General features: G+C 46.1%; 1 protein-coding gene across 1 annotated transcript in view; it reads left to right on the top strand.

The window, feature by feature from the left end:
- Positions 1-8,936: 8,936 nt before the first annotated feature.
- Positions 8,937-21,527, top strand: part of LOC309560586 (zinc finger protein with KRAB and SCAN domains 4-like) — a gene marked incomplete at both ends in the record, with an annotated part of 50,778 nt that continues 38,187 nt past the window's right edge. The window contains one exon of the mRNA XM_082264215.1: positions 8,937-9,109. Within this exon, the coding sequence (XP_082120341.1) occupies positions 8,937-9,109 (173 nt within the window). The remainder of the gene's footprint in view (positions 9,110-21,527) is intronic.

Genomic DNA, 21,527 nt, shown 5'->3' with positions numbered 1-21,527 from the left:
GGGGGGGGGGGGCACTGGTTTATCACACCAGTTGTTCCAAAAATTGGCCAGTGAGCTTGGCACTGTGTGTAGCAGAGTTAACACAGCTAAAGAGGCAATATTGTTGCAGGACACAAATACACTCTTAGAAAAGTATACTGTTAAATAACACCCCACTTCAATATGTGGTATTGGGGGGCCACTGGTTTATCCCACCAGTTGTTCCAAAAATTGGCCAGTGAGTTTGGCACTGTGTGTAGCAGAGTTAACACAGCAAAAGAGGCAATATTGTTGCAGGGCACAAATACCCTCTTAGAAAAGTATGCTGTTAAATAACACCCCACTTCAATATGTGGTATTGGGGGGCCACTGGTTTATCACACCAGTTGTTCCAAAAATTGGCCAGTGAGTTTGGCACTGTGTGTAGCAGAGTTAACACAGCAAAAGAGGCAATATTGTTGCAGGGCACAAATACCCTCTTAGAAAAGTATGCTGTTAAATAACACTCCACTTCAATATGTGGTATTGGGGGGCCACTGGTTTATCACACCAGTTGTTCCAAAAATTGGCCAGTGAGTTTGGCACTGTGTGTAGCAGAGTTAACACAGCTAAAGAGGCAATATTGTTGCAGGACACAAATACACTCTTGGAAAAGTATACTGTTATATAACACACCACTTCAATATTTGGTATTGGGGGGCCACTGGTTTATCACACCAGTTGTTCCAAAAATTAGCCAGGGAGTTTGGCACTGTGTGTAGCAGAGTTAACACAGCTAAATAGGCAATATTGTTGCAGAACACAAATACACTCTTAGAAAAGTATACTGTTAAATAACATCCCACTTCAATATGTTTTATTGGGGGGGGGGGGGCACTGGTTTATCACACCAGTTGTTCCAAAAATTGGCCAGTGAGCTTGGCACTGTGTGTAGCAGAGTTAACACAGCTAAAGAGGCAATATTGTTGCAGGACACAAATACACTCTTAGAAAAGTATACTGTTAAATAACACCGCACTTCAATGTGTGGTATTGGGGGGCCACTGGTTTATCACACCAGTTGTTCCAAAAATGGGCCAGTGAGTTTGGCACTGTGTGTAGCAGAGTTAACACAGCAAAAGAGGCAATATTGTTGCAGGACACAAATACACTCTTAGAAATGTATACTGTTAAATAACACCCCACTTTAATATGTGGTATTGGGGGGGGGCACTGGTTTATCACACCAGTTGTTCCAAAAATTGGCCAGTGAGTTTGGCACTGTGTGTAGCAGAGTTAACACAGCTAAAGAGGCAATATTGTTGCAGGACACAAATACACTCTTAGAAATGTATACTGTTAAATAACACCCCACTTTAATATGTGGTATTGGGGGGGGGGGACTGGTTTATCACACCAGTTGTTCCAAAAATTGGCCAGGGAGTTTGGCACTGTGTGTATCAGAGTTAATGGAGCAAAAGAGGCAATATTGTTGCAGGACACAAATACACTTGTAAAAGTATACTCAGATAAGACCCCACTTCAATATGTGGTATTGGGGGGCCACTGGTCTATCACACCAGTTGTTCAAAAAATTGGCCAGTGAGTTTGGCACTGTGGGTAGCAGAGTTAACACAGCAAAAGAGGCAATATTGTTGCAGGACACAAATACACTTGTAAAAGTATACTCAGATAAGACCCCACTTCAATATGTGGTATTGGGGGGCCACTGGTCTATCACACCAGTTGTTCAAAAAATTGGCCAGTGAGTTTGACATTGTGTGTAGCAGAGTTAACACAGCAAAAGAGGCAATATTGTTGCAGGACACAAATACACTTGTAAAAGTATACTCAGATAACACCCCACTTCAATATGTGGTATTGGGGGGGCCACTGGTCAATCACACCAGTTATGATATATTAAAAGTGCTTTCGTCACTGTTTGTAGTATTGCTGCAGCAACGCTCAGTCACCACACCAGTCACAATGCTGCACAGTGCACAATACAAATCCACTATAATATGCTTTCTATATTGTAAATATTACACCCCTATATAGTGCACACCTATACCAAAATAAATAGCAGCCCTTAAAATGACTTTTGTGGACATTAACAGAGCGATTTGTGTCACTGCTGATCTATCCCTGGAGAACACTGGATACCTGTCCCTAAACTGAAAAACTGTACACCTGTACAAAATAAATAGCAGACCTTGAAATTACTTTTGTGGACATTAACAGAGCGATTTGTGTCACGGCCGATCTCGATCTGTCCCTGATGAACACTGCATACCTGTCCCTAAATTGAACAGAAAATGTACACCTATACCAAATACCAGCCCTGAAAAGGACTTTTGTGGATCTTGACAGAGCGATTTGTGTCACTGCCGATCTCGATCTGTCCCTGATAAACACAGCATACCTGTCCTCAAACTAAAAAGAAAGTGTAGTAGACCTTTACCAAATACCAGCCCTAAAAAGGACTTTTGTGGATCTTAACAGAGCTATTTGTGTCTGGCAATCTGTCCATGATGCGCACAGCCAACCTTTCCCCATGCTGACAAAAAGCAGAATGTGAAATGGTCGCCAGCTCTGGTCTATTTATAAGGTAGGGGGCATGTCCATGTGCTGAAATGTTTCAATTGGCTGTCCCGTTCCACCTGACGGCTGTGTCATGGGTCAAAGTTCTCCCCAATGTAAACAAATTTGGCCGCCGCAAACAACGCCATGTGTTTGCAAAATTGGCGGGTAGCGAACAAACAAAATTTGCCGCGAAATGACCGCCGGCCATCCCTACTGGCCTTGTCTTCAGATCATATCCTGGCTGCCATCCGCACCAACTTAACCTTTCCTCTTGGGGAACAGATCTTGGCTGCTCAATCTTATGCTCCCACAAAGGGATCTGCCGGCAAATGTTTTGTACTTGAGGGGTTGCGCATCAGACTGTTGTGCACGTACCACAATTCCAAGACTGCTGGTCATCCTGGTTAAAAACAGATGTCCTGGGCTATTTCCCATCAGTTCTGGTGGCCATCTCTCCGCACTGATGTTTCTGCGTATGTGGCTGCTTCTTCAGTCTGTGCCCAGAACAAATTGCCTCGGCATCAAGAGGCTCCCTACAGCTCAGGAGATTGCCTTAGTGTTTGCCAGGGAGGTCTTCCATTTACACGGGTTGCCTAAGGAGATTGTCTCGGACTGTGAAAGCTAGTTTGTCTCTAGATTCTGGTGCACCTTTTGCACCCAGTTGGGTATTCGACTCTCCTTCTCCTCGGCCTACCCCCCGCAGTCCAATGGTGCCGCTGAGCATTCCAACCAAGCTCTGGAGCAATTCCTCCACTGCTATATCTCTGACCATCAGGACAATTGGGTTGATCTGCTACCCTGGGCGGAACTCGTTAACTCGTCCTCCGGAATGTGTCTGTTCATGGCCAATTATGGCTTCCAACCCGCTATGTTGCCCCGAGTTATTCTCGCCACAGGACATCCGGGCTGTGAAGGATCATCTTCATGCCCTCCGTTCGTCTTGGGTGCACATTCAAGAGACTTCCCGGGTCTCTGTACAGCGTCAGAATCTCCAGGCAGGCCGAAGACGTTTATCTGCTCCTTCGTACCAGGTCGGGGAGAGGGTGTGGTTTTGTCGACCCATAATCTCAACCTCAGGGTGCCCACTCCAAAACTGGCACCCCGTTTCATTGGGCCTTTTTTTAACCTGGTGGCCTATGCCCTTGGTCTTCCCCCTGGCATGCGTATCTCCAATGTCTTTCACATGTCACTTTTGAAGCCACTGGTTTGCAATCGCTATACTTCCTCGCTCTCGTCCCATTCCTGTGGACAATCTAAAGGAGTATGAGGTTGGCAGCATCTTGGATTCTCATCTGTTCCAAGGTCAGGTTCAATATCTGGTGCACTAAAAGGGCTATGGTCCTGAGGAGTGCTCCTCTGTTCCCTCCACTGATGTTCATGCTCCCGCTCTTCTCCGCACTTTCCATGCTTGCTTTCCTCTAAAACTTTTTTTTTGCTCTGCTGAGCAGGAGCCGTTGAGGGGATGATACTGTCAAGGTCTTACCTTGCCTTCCTGTTGGCAGTCATCTTGAACATATGCAGACTGCTGCCTCTTATAAACTCCTAATGCATCATCACTTGCCTGCTGCTTGGGTGTCACACAGTGATGATGCTGCACACCTGACTATTTCAATTACCTGATGGGTTGCAGTCCTTGCCCTTGCATTTGTGCTCCAAGGTGCATTACTGCCAGCAACCATCTGTTCTCGATGTTCCTCCGTGTATGACCAGGCTTTGCTGATGACTCCCCTGGCTCTCGACCCCGCATCAGCAGATGACCCGGCTTTGGCAGACTACCTTCTTCTGAACTTGACCCCAGCTTGGATGACTACCAGCTTCTGGACTTGACCCCGGCTGTTCCTGATCTCGCTCCTCACTCTTGCTGTACGTTTATTGTTGTTTGCTCCAATAAACTGCTTTATTTTACTTGCATCTTCATGTGGTCTGGTTTTCTGCAACCCTGACACACACCCCCATTCTGGAAGTCTATGCTTTGGACACCACTGCTCTGTGCGGCTCTGCACATTGCTAATCTGATTCCACACTGCCCTTCTCTTAGAGGTTCAGAGCCACAACTATAGAAGACATGTTGGTTATCATAGCCTTCTATCCTATAAGAAGCCTTAGATTTCAATGTCTCCTTGCAGTACAGTACACAGTACAACAGTTTTTGAAGGAATTGTTGGGTGGATATACAGGTGCATCTTATAAAATTAGAATATCATCAAAAAGTAAATTTATTTCAGTAATTCAATTCAAAAAGTGACACTCCTATATTATATATATTCATTCCACACAGAGCGATATATTTCAAGTATTTATTTTTAAGGCTAATGATTTATGGCTTACAGCTAGAAAGCCCAAAAGTCACTATCTCAGAAAATTAGACTATTACATAAAGCCAATAAAGAAAAGGATTTTTAATACAGAAATGTTGGCTTAACTAAAAGTATGTCCATATACAGTATAGTATGCACTCAATACTTGGTTGGGGGCTCCTTTTTGCATGAATTACTGCATCAATGCGGCATGGCATGGACCAGCCTGTGGCACTGAAGAGGTGGTATGGAAGCCCAGGTTCTTTGATAGTGGCCTTCAGCTTATCTGCATTATTGGGTCTGGTGTCTCTCCTCGTCCTCTTGATAATACCCCATAAATTCTCCTATAGGGTTTAGGACAGGCGAGTTTGCTGGCCAATCAAGCACAGCGATACCATGACGATTAAACCAGGTATTGGTACTTTTGGCAGTGTGGGCAGGTGCCAAGTCCTGCTAATAAAATGAAATCAGCATCTCTATAATGCTGGTCAACAGAGGGAAGCATGAACTGCTCTAGAATGTCCTGGTAGAGGGTTGCGCTGACTTTGGACTTGATAAACACAGTGGATCAGCACCAGCAGATGACATGGTTTCCCAAATCATCACTGACTGGAAAATATTGCATTTCATTTAGAAATAATGGTCCCAGCCAGAGTCCGGAGTGTAGAGGCACAAAAGCCAAGTTGCATGAGGTCCAGTTTGAAGTTTCCACTGTCAGTGATGATTTGGGGAGCCATGTCATCTGCTCGTGTTGGTCCACTGTGTTTTTTTCAAGTCCAAAGTCAGTGCAGCCCTCTACCAGGAATTTCTAGAGCCCTTTATGCTTTCCTCTGCTGACCAGCTTTATGGAGATGCTGATTTCATTTTCTAGCAGGACTTGGCACCTGCCCACACTGCCAAAAGTGGTATGTATCACTGCTTGATTGAAAAAGTGAAGAAAGGGTGCGCTAACCTCAATAATTATGCAGCAGCACTAGAAGTTGTTGTGGAGTGTTGTGGAAATTGCATATTAAATATTTCCTTATTAATACAGTGGTTCACTAATGCATTGCAGCCTCCAAGTTCTGGTCAAGAAGCCATATAAGGTCATATGTATAGCTTATACCTTTCTGATGTAAGGCTTGAGGAATGCAGGATAACCAAGCCCACCCTTCCCCTTTAAAAGGTGAAATTACTGTCCAAACAAGTTTGATTGGTTATTTAGCCACACAATGGCCTGTATCTACCACAGCCCAAACTGGAATTAGGCAGTCTTATTCAGGACTCCAGGAGGCATTGAACAACAGAGACCCCTTTAACCAAGATGTTTTCACCTGATTCTCCAGCAACTGCTTAGGAAGCCTGAGTCCTTGTTGTCATCAGAGAATCAAGAACACTGTTAAGTTAAGTAACTTTAAGTGTATTTCTGTTTACAGACCATAGGCTGTTCATTTGTTAGGCATTGTTTTATCTGTCAGTATTGTATTATGTTCCTAATATTGTAATAGTTTTGTATGTACCTCAGGTTTTGTATAGTAAAAGCACATTTATACACTGCAGAGGTCTGAGCTTCCTTGATTATACTGCAAAGTAACCTTGCTAGATAGACACAAGCAAAACATTTGGGGGCTCGTTCCAGGATTGCACTATGAATTCAACTGAAGCAGACCTGTTTTTCTTTAGTGTATTGTGTAGTTTGTGCTAAGCAACAATGCTGCGTAAGCTTTTTAGGAAAAGCAAGGCTGCAGAGGTTTCTTGTGTCCAGAAGGAAGTGTGTAGCTTACCTATCTGGGCCAGAGACAATGAGTGGGAGCCTCTTGCTAAAGTATTTGCAAAGTGTGCTTCTCCCTTGAATAAGACTTGGGGTGATAAAGTCTCAGATCATTTTGTAGATTTTAGCCTTAAAGGGTTGGATTTAAGTAAAGCAGAGAAGAGGACAGTGTCCACAGTGGGTTGGTATTTTCTTCATGCTCTCTATACAGAATCACAGAGAAGAGAGAAGGCAGAGGCAGAAGTTAAGGTATTAAAAGGCCAGCTAGCAGTTGCTTTATAGTGTGTGCGTTCAACTACTAGTCGGGCTGATGATTTGCAAGAGCGGTGTGCAGCCCTCATGACCAAATCAATGAATGCCTTAAGGAAAAGAAAGGGCCGTAAACCGGTTAGTAAAGCCAGGGTACGTGCCCGTGTCACATCCCAAAACTGGGATTGTGAGGATGCACTCTCTTCTAATGATAGTGAGGATGGGGAGATAGAGTTTGATGTTTCTGATGATGATCATCCAATGGGAAAGAGAAAGTGTGCCAGACCTCTCATTACTAAGCATAGGAGTAGGCAACATGAAAGAGAGGATATGGCAGATGGGGAGGTGCGATATCGCAACCCAAGAGATGTTGAATTTGAAGTAAGGGAGTTTACACAAACTGAACTCCATGAGCTGGCAAAACCATACAAACAGAGGTCCGGGGAACCCCTATTGAGTTGGCTTTTACGTTTGTGGAATGAAGGGGCAGACAGTGTTGTTTTGTCAGGCAAGGAAGCAGTGGCTTTGGGAGTGTTAACTCATGATCCACAATTGCGTCAGGCCATGCGAAAAGCCAGAGAGTTTAGTGTGAATTTTTCACTCTTAGACCTCGTGAGAGATGGTATAGTCCGAGTATACGCTAATCCTAGTGACCTGGAAAATACCTACTCGTGGAGAACATTAGGAGAGGGTATTTCCAGGTTACGTGAGATGGGTTGTATAGCTGGATTAAATACATTTCCAGAATGGATGGGTCCAGTTGTGGAACCCTTCGTGTCTGCTCTGCGCTCTAAGCTAATAAAGTCTGCACCATTTAATCTCAGGGCTCCTTTATTGTCCTTGCTGGGAGGCCTGGGTTTAAACAGCAAGATTCATGAAGCAACAACCCTTTTAAGCCAGTTGGGGGAGCTAGAGGAGACTAAAACAAAACCTGTCAGAGCAGTAGATAAGGTCAGACAGGCAGAGAACAGGCTGAAAATAACTTTTACAGAGAAGAAAGGCAATGTGGGAGAGAAGACAGGAGGTGAAGAAAAAAACAGGCTAGTTCTCTCTAGGAAACAAATGTGGGTGGACCTATTAACCTCCCTGGTGGTATGATTGTTTCCGATTTTAGGTGCTGAAAGCGGTACCATTATTTTGCATGTAATTCTTAAGGATGAGCAGCCCAAACCAACTATTTACATATGTTTTTTTTTTTTTTTACTGTGCGTTCTTCTTTATAACATCTCTGATATGATAAAGTTTGAAACACAAAATCGTAAATTATAATACAATAAATAACTATAAATAAGTTAAAGTATGTATGCATGTGTATGTGTATATATATGTATGTATGTATATATATATATATATATATATATATATATATATATATATATATATGTATATATATTGTGACGGTATGCGAGGTGAGATAGTAGATAATCGCTATATTTCACCTCGCATACGTTCTGTGGTGAGAGACTGAACCGGAATCCGGCCCGGGTTTTTCCAGCCTCTGTGACAGGCTAGGTTCCGGTCCAGAGATTGTGAGTTACCTGAGTCCATGCTCAGGTGGACTTTAAATTAACAGGAAAAGAGCACAGAAATGCTCTGGCCTGCCTGAGACTCAGGAGGGAATCTGAGAGAGGAGCTCTGTGTGGACTTTCAAAAGAACAGGTTTGCTTTACTATGTGTTTTCGTGGGTGATGGGGACCAGCCCCACACTGTATAGTGAGGAAAACCGTTGTTTAGTTTAGCGCCGGACGGCAAGGATTTATTTTATTGTTTTGTTGTTTTTGTATCTTTGCAAACCTCTGCTGAAATAAAGCTGGCAATCCACCAGACTTTAAAGAAACTACCTGCGTGCTGGCCTTAAGTTCCTGTGAAAGGTGATCCCTGTGAGCTAATCTCCCACACGTGGTGGACTCAGCGGGCACTTTCTAAAGATGGAGGAAATGCTAAAGGCCCTGCTACAGGCCAATGCAGCTCAGCGAGAAACAAACCGCCAAATCGCAGAGGCCGCTAGAGCACAAGAGGAGGCTACTGCAGCACAACTGGCAGCACAACAGGAGGCTACTGCAGCACAACTGGGAGCACAACAGGCAGCCCAGCAGGAGATGAACCGGCAGTTTGCAGAGGCTCTGCTGGAGTTAAAGAAAGAAGTTGCATCTCCTGTACTAGCTGAACCAAAATTGGTACGTGCCTCGTACCACCTGCAAAAGATGACACCGGCCGATGATGTGGAAGCATACCTGGCGACTTTTGAGAGAGTCGCTGTCTGTGAAGGTTGGTGTAAGATCCTGGTACTTTCAGTACCTTTCTAGCCTCTTACTTCCGCATTGCGTTCCAACATTCAGGTAGGTGGAACGCATATAGCTGCATGTCTCTTTAACATCTGATGACGTCATCCCTAGGCGTCGCTCTGAGCGGCTATTTCAACCGACGCTGTGCACTCACAAGTAGTGTTGAGCGAACACGGACTGTATTATTCGGGTTCGTACCGAATAATTGGATTTTTGTTACCCGAACACGGACACGGACACTTTACTGTATGTTCGGGTAAAAAATCCGTGTTCGGTCGTTTTATTTCCGGGTTTTGCATGTTTTGGCGCTCTTTTCATGGCGGGCTTTCAACAGCCAATCAACAATCGTTTAACTGGTGTGCCTTAAGCCATCCCAGCCATGCCTGCAAATGTATCAGTAGCTGTGATTGGCCGTCTGAAGCATGTGACCAAGTCTTTATAAGTTCGAGGCAGCCGCAGCGGCGTCATTCTGCTGCTTAGATCAGGGACAGAGCACACATACGTGCTGGCTGCTGATTAGGGAAAGACAGGCAGGGAAAACTAATTGGTGTCCGGATAGAATTGAGGGACAGGTCGGAGTGTTTAGGCAGGGCGAGTTGTAGGCATTTTAGGGATAGAGTCTGCTGAATTATAGGGTCAGTGTGTTCTACAAACTACAATCGATATTGCTGTGTGGGGTGGGGTCTGCACTTAATCCTGATCTACGATCTCTTCTCAATCCTGTTAGGGAGAGGCTGCTGCTGAATTTTAGGGAAACTGTGTTCTACAAACTACAATCGATATTGCTGTGTGGGGTCTGCACTTAGTCCCGATCTACGATCTCTTCTCAATCCTGTTAGGGAGAGGCTGCTGCTGAATTTTAGGGAAACTGTGTTCTACAAACTACAATCGATATTGCTGTGTGGTGTGGGATAGGAGATAGGCAGGTGTCAGTGATCCACATCCATTTTTCTGTGTGTGGGCTGCAGTGAACACAATCTTTTTGGGCTGCAGTGAACACAATCTTTTTGGGGTGCAGTGAACAAAATCCTTTTAGGGTGCAGTGAACACAATCTTTTTGGGGTGCAGTGAACAACATCCTTTTTGGGGTGCAGTGAACAACATCCTTTTTGGGGTGCAGTGAACACAATCTTTTTGGGGTGCAGTGAACAAAATCCTTTTAGGGTGCAGTGAACACCATCTTTTTGGGGTGCAGTGAACACAATCTTTGTGGGGTGCAGTGAACAACATCCTTTTAGGGTGCAGTGAACACAATCTTTGTGGGGTGCAGTGAACAACATCCTTTTAGGGTGCAGTGAACACAATCTTTGTGGGGTACAGTGAACACAATCTTTGTGGGGTGCAGTGAACACAATCTTTGTGGGGTGCAGTGAACACAATCTTTTTGGGGTGCAGTGAACAAAATCCTTTTAGGGTGCAGTGAACACAATCTTTGTGGGGTGCAGTGAACAAAATCCTTTTTGGGGTGCAGTGAACACAATCTTTTTGGGGTGCAGTGAACAAAATCCTTTGTGGGGTGCAGTGAACAAAATCCTTTGTGGGGTGCAGTGAACACAATCTTTGTGGGGTGCAGTGAACACAATCTTTGTGGGGTGCAGTGAACACAATCTTTGTGGGGTGCAGTGAACAACATCCTTTTTGGGGTGCAGTGAACAACATCCTTTTAGGGTGCAGTGAACACAATCTTTTTGGGGTGCAGTGAACAAAATCTTTTTGGGGTGCAGTGAACAAAATCCTTTTTGGGGTGCAGTGAACAACATCCTTTTTGGGGTGCAGTGAACAAAATCCTTTTAGGGTGCAGTGAACACAATCTTTGTGGGGTGCAGTGAACACAATCTTTGTGGGGTGCAGTGAACACAATCTTTGTGGGGTACAGTGAACACAATCTCATACTTCTGAAGATTTGAGGGTGCTGCCTGTTCCATACTCCTCCTACTCCTCATCCATCCTTTTAGGGGTACAAACAATAGTAATTGGGGCCTAGTGTGGTTGTGTACGTGTGAGACACATACACTTTTTTTTATCATATTTTCTATTCCGCTATTCAATTAAAACCTTTGGGGATCAATTAAATTGCGTGATAGTCTGTGTCGGTACGTGTGAGATCCACCTTTCCAAGTTTTTGGGGTTCATCTCATACTTCTGAAGATTTGAGGGTGCTGCCTGTTCCATACTCCTCCTCCTACTCCTCATCCATCCTTTTAGGGGTACAAACAATAGTAATTGGGGCCTAGTGTGGTGGTGTACGTGTGAGATACATACACTTTTTTTTTATCATATTTTCTATTCCGCTATTCAATTAAAACCTTTGGGGATCAATTAAACTGCGTGATAGTCTGTGTCGGTATGTGTGAGATCCACCTTTCCAAGTTTTTGGGGTTCATCTCATACTTCTGAAGATTTGAGGGTGCTGCCTGTTCCATACTCCTCCTCCTACTCCTCATCCATCCTTTTAGGGGTACAAACAATAGTAATTGGGGCCTAGTGTGGTGGTGTACGTGCGAGATACATACACTTTTTTGGATCATATTTCCTATTCCGCTATTCAATAAAAACTTTTCTAGGGCAAGATCTTAAATTACAGAAATATGAGGAGATCGTCAAATAAGGGCCGTGGCCTGGGTCGTGGTGCTGCTGGTAGAGCTCCTGTTGCAAGGAGAGGACGTGGTCGATCTGTGCCAGCTACACGCACAAGTGAAACACCTTCCTCAAGTGTGAGTAGGCGACAGAACCTGCAGCAGTATTTGGTAGGGCATCATACGCCTCTAGACGTGATGAGGCCTGAAGAAGTACAGGCGATAGTAGATTGGGTTGCTGACAGTGCCTCCAGTTCCTTCACATTGTCTCCCACCCAGTCTACTGCAGAAAGGTCACAGTTGGCACCTGCAGCCGATGTCCAACACTCTTTCACCTCACCCCCTTGCAAATCAGGCAAGCAGTCTGAGCCCCAAGCCATAGAGCAGTCTCTTCTTCTTTTTGAGGACTCTGTCAGCAGGGTTTCCCAGGGCCATCCACCTAGCCCTGCCCCAGAAGTGGAAGAGATTGAGTGCAGCAATGCCCAACCACTTATTTCTCAAGATGAGTACATGCAAGGACCATCGCAGCACGTCTCCGATGATGACGAAACACAGGTGCCAACTGCTGCGGCGTTCAGCATTGTGGAGACCGACAAGGAGGGCAGGGGTGAAGACTGGGTGGAAGATGATGTGGAGGACGATGAGGTCCTCGACCCCACATGGAATGAACGTCATGCAGGTGACCTGAGTAGTTTGGAGGAAGAGGCGGTGGTCGCACAGAGCCACCAGCACAGCAGAAGAGGGAGCAGGGTGCAGAAGCGGAGCAGCCGTGCCCTAGACACTACGCCCACTACTGCCCAACGCAGCAAGGGAACGAGCGCACCAAAGTCAGCTCAAAGGAGTTCTCTAGCGTGGAAGTTCTTTAGAAAATGTGCTGATGACAGGACACGAGTGGTTTGCACCCTGTGCAATCAGAGCTTGAAGCGAGGCATAAACCTTCTCAACCTGAGCACAACCTGCATGATCAGGCATCTAAGTGCAAAGCACGAGCTGCAGTGGAGTAGACACCTTCAAAACCAAGAAACGTCTCTGGCTCATCCTGCTTCCTCTTCTGCTGCAGTCTCAGCCGCTCCAGCCACATCTGTAGTCGTACCGGCACCTGCCACCCCGCAAACAGACGATCTGTCAGCAACACCACCACCTGGGTCACCAACAACCATCTCCACAATGTCCCGTGGAAGCGTTCAGCTTTCCATCTCCCAAACACTTGAGAGGAAGAGGAAGTACCCCCCTACCCACCCGCGATCCCTGGCCCTGAATGCCAGCATTTCACAATTATTGGCCTTTGAAATGCTGTCATTCTGTCTGGTGGAGACGCACAGTTTTAAAAAGCTTATGTCGGTGGCTGTCCCACAGTACGTTGTGCCCAGCCGCCACTACTTTTCCAGGCAAGCCATCCCTTCCCTGCACAACCGAGTGGGGGAAAAAATCAGGTGTGCACTGCGCGACGCCATCTGTGCCAAGGTCCACCTAGCTACCGATACGTGGACCAGTAAGCACGGTCAGGGGCATTATATCTCCCTAACGGCACACTGGGTAAAGGCGGATGGGCCTGAGGCGGATAGCAATTTGGCGCATGTCCTTCCACCACCGAGGATTGCAGGGCGCTTCAGTTTGCCTCCTGTTCCTAACTCCTCCTACTCCGCTTCCTCATCCTCTACCGCCTCCTCATCCGGACAGCGTAACACCTTCACCACCAACTTCAGCACGGCCAGGGGTAAACGACAGCAGGCAGTTTTACAACTTGCCTGTTTGGGGGACAAACCACACACCGCGCAGGAGTTGTGGAGGAGCATGGAACAGCAGACAAATGAGTGGTTGCTGCCAGCGAGCCTCAAGCCCGGCCTGGTGGTGTGCGATAACGGGCGAAATCTCATAGCAGCTCTGGGCCTAGCCGGTTTGACGCACATCCCTTGCCTGGCGCATGTGCTGAATTTGGTGGTGCAGAGGTTCCTTAAAAACTACCCCGATATGTCAGAGCTGCTGCAGAAAGTGCGGGCCGTCTGTGCGCACTTTCGGCGTTCTCACCCTGCTGCTGCTCGCCTGTCAGCGCTGCAGCGTAACTTTGGCCTTCCCGCTCACCGCCTCATATGTGACGTGCCCACAAGGTGGAACTCCACCTTGCACATGCTGCAAAGACTGTGCGAGCAGCAGCAGGCCATAGTGGAGTTTCAGCTGCAGCACGCACGCGTGAGTCGCTCTGCGGAACAGCACCACTTCACCACCAATAACTGGGCCTCCATGCGAGACCTGTGTGCCTTGTTGCGCTGTTTTGAGTACTCCACCAACATGGCCAGTGGCGATGACGCCGTTCTCAGCTTAACTATCCCACTTCTATGCCTCCTTGAAAAAACAATTCGGGCGATGATGGAAGAGGATGTGGCACAGGATGAGGAGGAGGAGGAGGATGAAGAGGTAACATTTCCAAGGCTTTCAGGGCAGTCATTCGCAAGGGGCTCCGAGGGTGGGTTCCTGCACACACAAACGCCAGGGACACAATTGTCCAGCAGGGACACAGTTCTGGAGGATGAGGAGGAGGAGGAGCTGGAGGAGGAGATGGAACCATGTTCACAGCAGGGTGGCACCCAGGCCAGCTCATGGCCATCACTGGTGCGTGGCTGGGGGGATACAGAGGACACGGACGATACACCTCCCACAGAGGACAGCCTTTCGTTGCCTCTGGGCAGCCTGGCACACATGAGCGATTACATGCTGCAGTGTCTCCACAACGACCGCCGAGTTGCCCACATTCTAAGTTGTGCTGATTACTGGGTGGCCACGCTGCTGGATACCCGTTACAAGGACAACGTACCGTCCTTAATTCACTCACTGGAGCGCGATCGCAAGATGCGCGAGTACAAGCGCACGCTGGTAGACGCGATGCTGCTGGCATTCCCATCTGACAGCGGGGCCACAGTGGAAGCACAAGGCAGAGGAGGAGGAGTAGGAGGAGGAGGTCGCCAACGCAACCAGGGCACCGCCAGCACCTCAGAAGGCAGGGTTAGCATGGCCGAAATGTGGAAAAGCTTTGTCAGCACGCCACAACAAACAGCAGCACCAGCAGCTCAGATGGAACGTCTTAGCAGGAGGCAGCATTTTACCAACATGGTGGAGCAGTATGTGTGCACACGCCTAGACGTACTGAATGAGGGGTCTGCCCCCTTCAACTTCTGGGTCTCCAAGTTGGGCACATGGCCTGAGCTTGCCCTTTACGCCTTGGAGGTGCTGGCGTGCCCTGCAGCCAGTGTATTATCTGAACGGGTATTTAGCACGGCTGGGGGCGTTATCACAGACAAGCGCAGCCGCCTGTCCAGAGACAATGTGGACAAGCTCACGTTCATTAAAATGAACCAGGCATGGATCCCAAGGGACTTTTCCGTACCTTGTGCAGAATAGCAATGGATACCGACCTTACCCAGCCATTGTTCCATTTTTGCTCTTTCTCACTCTTTTGGGGTGTACCCTCATTTAAAATTTGTGAAAAGAAGCAGTGTTGGCTACCTCGTCCTCCTCCTCAGGGCCAGATTAACGTAGGAGCTATTGGAGCTGCAGATAGAGGCCCCTACCTTTTATATAGGCCCCGGGTTGGCCATATTCACTGTTACCGCTCTTCTGTCACTTGTAAACACAGAAGTCTGGCTTCTATGCTCGCTTCCCCAGGCAGCACCCTCAGAACCTCCCCACACAGCGCGAAGGCCAGACAAGGAGGGACAGTTGCCGATGCATGGATGTGTTTATGGGCTTCAGAGACAGCATCCCATGTTGAATTAGGCATGCATGGCTGCACCCTTCCTCCTCTGGGTGCATGCCAAGGCACGGCCCTTAAGGCCCTTCAAAATCCTCAGCACCAAGACCATGATGCTCTTAATCCGGCCCTGGTCCTCCTCCACCGCCGCTTCCACCTACACCGCCCATAGGTGTGCGCAGCCTATTGCATTAGGGTGTGCACCCCAAAGTTGAAATACACATGCATGTGTTTGCCTACATGTACATGGCCCCGATACATTACTCTCCCTGCTGGCAAAGAGAAATAGAGCAGAGCAGGTCCGAGGGAGATCTTTCCCATCTCCTCACTGGCAAACAGAGCGATAATGCTATGTGCCCTAGGTGATTAGGGTGTGCCCAGGCACACCCGGCACACCCTGTGCGCACGCCTATGACACCGCCACATCCACCACCACCTCAACCTCCCTCCTACTCCATATGGGCCTCGTCCTTCAGAAATGAAGAACATTGTTTTATTTTTCAGTTTTTTTTTTTGTTGTTTTAAGTTATTTCCCTATCCACATTTGTTTGCAGAGCACTTGCCATGCTCTTAACTACATTTTGCTGCTATTTGCAGCACTCTAGCCATTTCCATTGGTGTTTTAGAGCCATTTTAGTGCCTTAAAGTTCGGGTCCCCATTGACTTCAATGGGGTTCGGTGTCCGGGAAAAGTTCGGCAAAAGTCCGGGACACGGACCCGGACTTTTTTTTTAAAGTTCGGCCGAACCCGTCGAACACGGACATCTAGGTGTCCGCTCAACCCTACTCACAAGGTGTTCGTGCAACCGCTCGTTAAACATCCCTGTCTGACGCTGCCGAATCCTCCAGCTATCTTCCTATACCTGGATTGACCGGAGCCTCGCTACCTGATCCTTTACCTCGCTACCTGATCCTTTAACTCGCTTACCAGCTAGTGAACTCGCTTACCAGCTAGTGATAAGTACCCCGCAGGGGATCCCTTCCTATCAAGTCACATGCTATCTATTCTTGCATATTAAGAACTGTTGCTAAACTCTAGGATATATGCACTACAATATCTATCACCTGCATCGTTACCTAGATTGCTAGCTCTTGAGCCTACTACCACCTGTAACTTATAACCTTGCATTAACTTAGCATCTCCTGTACACTTCATCTGCTATCACCTACCACCTGTTACTTGTACATGATTGCTAACCCTCCTGCATACTATCTATCACCATCTGCTATCGCTCCTGCAACATTACTACCTGAGTGCCTATCATTAATTGCTATCACTACTCAAGCCTATTCCTTCAGTATATCACCTCAATACTATTGCATAGATATCTATCACTCCAGCAACATCTTATCTGAGTGTTTGTGTATGTGCATACTGAAGCGGGCTGAGCCACTATGATGAGTCAGGAGAGTTGGATAAGGTGATTCAACACATCTCTACAAGACTACTGAGTGGAAATTCTGCAGCTGCAAATCCAGTTCACTAAGTCAAACCCCAGAGCGTTACAGATTGCACGAACCAGAAAAAATGGATTCAGCAGAATTAGCCACTCATGTGATGCACCTAACACAAAAGGTAGATGCATTAATTGTTTCTCTTACCGAAGTGCAAAAAGAAAATCAGACTTTGAGACAGCAGATAGCCCGTGTATCACAGCTCACTGCTGCTCAACCCCGTGAGCCCAAAATAAACCCTCCACAAGTGTTTACAGGTGATCGGAAAAAATTTCGTGAATTTAAAAACGCATGTCAATTGCTTTTTAATTTAAAACCTCGTACTTACAATACAGACCAAATTAAAGTCTGCACCACTATCTCATATATGTCAGGTGATCAACGGGCTTGGGCAGACTCTCTCTTTGAGAAAAATAACCCTCTTCTCAACTCCTATGCTGCGTTCCTAGCAGAACTCTCTAGCCTGTATGAAGACCCAAATAGGCAGAGTACTGCTGACAGCCAATTGAGGGCTTTAAAACAGGGAAGGAGACCTGTTGAAGACTTCGTAGCAGAGTTCAAGAGATGGACCCTTGATTCAGGGTGGAATGATGCATCTCTGCGAACCCAGTTCAGGCTCGGGTTATCCGAAGCCGTTAAAGACGAGCTCGCCCGAGCGGATTTACCTGGCACTTTGGATGCCTTAATACAACTCAGCATCAATATTGACAGACGTCTACGAGAAAGGAAGGCTGAGAAAATGGGAGTACCATTACCCAATCCTTCTCGGTTTTCGTCCTTTGACCCTACTCCTATGGAGGTAGGAATCATACGCCCACCATTATCGTCTGTTGAACGAGCCAGGAGAAAATCTCAAAATCTCTGCATGTATTGCGCTTCCGCTGATCATCTGATAAGCATCTGTCCCCTTGTCCGCAAAAAAGAGGGTGAGTGTTCACATGTATTACTGGCGGTATTAACGACTTCTTTTTCTAATCCCTATCTTTTCATTCATTTGATCTTACAGTGGGACCAAAATAGAATCACTACCAAGGCTATGATCGACACAGGATCTTGTGGGAACTACATTGACACTAGTTTTGTTGCTTTGAATAAAATACCTATTATTTCAAAACCTATTCCTCTCTCTGTTAGTTTAATTAACGGTATTCCATTATCTTCTGGTCCAATTACCAATCAGACACAGGCACTTCTTGTTACTACTAACGAGTCTCATGTTGAGACCACCTCCTTTGATGTATTACCTTCACCACATTTTCCCATTATTTTGGGGCTTCCCTGGTTACACATACATCAACCAAACATTGATTGGAAAATGCGGACACTAACCTTCCCCTCTCACTATTGCGAGACCACGTGTAACCTCCAATCTTATAAAAAAATCCTGTCCATGGTGTCAGATGAAATCACACCACCACCATGCTATCAGGATCTATCTGAAGTCTTCCTTGAGAAAAATGCTCAAGTATTGCCTCCCCATAGGGACTATGATTGTTCTATTGATCTACTCCCTAACAGTAAACTACCTTTCGGACATGTTTATCCTCTATCTCAGGATGAACTTTCTCATCTCAAGGAATACTTGGATGAGAATTTAGCGAAAGGGTTTATTAGACCCTCTACTTCTTCCACAGCTGCAGGACTTTTCTTTGTCCGCAATAAGGATCTAAGTCTCAGGCCTATCATTGACTATAGGCAGTTAAATACTATCACAATAAAGGATCGCTATCCTTAACCTCTCATTCCGGAACTCATTGAACAAGTGCTTGGAGCCACCTACTTTTCGAAGTTGGACCTAAAAGGGGCATACAATCTCATCCGTATCCGTAATGGGGATGAGTGGAAGACGGCATTCAGAACTAGATACGGACTATTCGAATATCTAGTGATGCCCTTTGGATTGTGTAATGCTCCCGCAGCATTCCAGCGGTTTATAAATGACATCTTCAGAGACCTACTCGATGTTTGTGTTGTAGTATATCTGGATGATATACTCATTTACTCTCAATCCTTGCCTGAACATGTAAGACATGTAAGACTTGTGTTGTCCAGATTACTCGCACACAATTTATATGTAAAGCTGAAGAAATGCCTATTTCATAAGGAAGAAGTATTATTCCTAGGATACATCATATCAAAGAATGGCATCAAGATGGATATGAGCAAGATATCGTGTATTCTGGATTGGCCTGTACCAACAACTCATAAGGCATTACAACGATTCCTTGGGTTCTCAAACTTTTATAGGAAGTTCATCAAGAACTTCTCTTCTATTGTAAGACCGCTCACACAACTTACAAGTGTGAAAAAAACATACAAATGGTCTGAAGAAGCAAATAAAGCTTTCCGCTTGTTAAAATCAAGCTTCACTTCTGCTCCCATACTACGCCATCCAGACCCATCCCTCCAATACATCCTAGAGGTGGATGCGTCAAATATGGCTGTAGGAGCAGTTCTTTCCCAACGACCAACGAATACTTCACCACTCCACCCAGTTGCTTTCTTCTCTAAAGCACTAAGTAGCCCAGAGGTGAACTACCCAGTGGGTGAAAAAGAGTTGCTTGCCATAAAACTGGCACTTGAAAATTGGCGACATTTACTTGAAGGTACCCGGTTGCCAATACTCATATATATACAGATCATAAGAATCTCCAATACCTTCAGACCAACAAGACCCTTTCCCATCGGCAGGTACGTTGGTCATTCTTCCTAAGATTCAATTTCTTAGTGACCTACACACCTGCAGATAAGAACAAGAAGGCGGATGCGTTATCACGGTTAACCGAAGATAACTGTGCTGAAATCCCTTCACTTCCTATAATACCCCATGACCGTATTATTGGTGTTGTTCGTTCCTTAAAGGAAGAGATTCTGCACAGTCTAGGACTGGATTCACCACCACCACCACAACTAAGTGCTGATGCAGAAGGCTTCCTCTACTTTGACAACAAACTCTACATACCTCCTGGTATGCGTTCTAAAATCTTGGAACTATCACATGACGTACCTATGGCAGGACATATGGGTATGACTAAGACATTTAATTTGCTCACCAGGCAATTTTGGTGGCCTGGAATGAAGACGTCTGTACAGAAATTTGTTTCCTCATGTGACATCTGTGCAAGGTCCAAAATTGACACTACAAAACCATCTGGTCTACTTTGCAGTCTACCAATACCCAAAGTTCCATGGGAAGTTGTGTCTCTAGACTTCATAGTAGAATTACCACCTTCCAAAGGATTTACTACCATCCTAGTGTCAGTGGACCATCTGACAAAGATGGCACATTTCATTCCTATTCGCAGACTACCTTCATCTAAGGAAACAGCGGAATTACTAGTGAAACATGTGTTCAAACTACATGGAATTCCAAAGACTCTTCTATCTGACCGGGGTTCACAGTTCATCTCTAAGTTTTGGCAAGCTCTATGTCATATACTACGTATTGAGCGAAAACTTACTTCCCCTTATCACCCACAGACCAATGGACAAACTGAAAGAGTCAACCAGTGTATTGAACAATATTTGCGTTGCTACACCTCATACCTACAGGATGATTGGGTGGACCTCCTCCCTTTGGCGGAATTTGCTTATAATAATGCAACCCACAGTACTACTAAGCAAAGTCCGTTCTACCTAAACTATGGGTTTCATCCCACACTTCTTCCACCACGCATCCTACCATCAAGTAATCCAGTAGCCTCTGACTATCTCACCCAAATAAAAGACTCTCTGGGTTTACTTAACACCACCATCTCACATGCTCATAGCCAACAAAAAAGGTACTACGACCTTCGTAGAAGACCTTCTCCTCAATATACTATTGGGGATCTTGTTTGGCTATCTACAAAAAACTTGGAGGTTGAAAATCCCCAGTAAAAAGCTTGGACCTCTGTTTTTGGGACCTTTCCCAATCGAGAAACTCATTGGGACAGCTGCAGTTCGACTTTCTTTACCGGCAGATCTTAAGATACACCCCATTTTCCACGTATCTCTACTAAAGCCACATATACCCAACCAAGGAATTAGACCTACCATCTTGCCTCCACCTCCAGTACAAGTTGAAGGGGGAGAAGAATTTGAGATTAGGGAGATTTTGGATTCTCGTATCCACAGAGGAAAACTCCAATATCTCATCAGATGGAAAAACTATGGACCCCAAGATGACACCTGGTTGGATGCTTCTGACGTTCACGCATCCAGGCTTATAAAAAGGTTCCACTCTAAATACCCTGAGAGACCAGTGCTATAGGCCTTCTGGAGCCGGCCTTATGGGGGGGGTACTGTAAGATCCTGGTACTTTCAGTACCTTTCTAGCCTCTTACTTCCGCATTGCGTTCCACCATTCAGGTAGGTGGAACGTATATAGCTGCATGTCTCTTTAACATCTGATGACGTCATCACTAGGCGCCGCTCTGAGCGGCTATTTCAACCGACGCTGTGCACTCACAAGGTGTTCGTGCAACCGCTCGTTATGCATCCCTGTCTGACGCTGCCGAATCCTCCAGCTATCTTCCTATACCTGGATTGACCGGAGCCTCGCTACCTGATCCTTTACCTCGCTACCTGATCCTTTACCTCGCTTACCAGCTAGTGATAAGTACCCCGCAGGGGATCCCTTCCTATCAAG

Source organism: Pelophylax lessonae (assembly GCF_965119305.1).
Source record: "Pelophylax lessonae genome assembly, chromosome: 7".
Classification (NCBI taxonomy): domain Eukaryota; kingdom Metazoa; phylum Chordata; class Amphibia; order Anura; family Ranidae; genus Pelophylax; species Pelophylax lessonae.
This window is presented reverse-complemented; position numbering and strand designations above follow the sequence as displayed.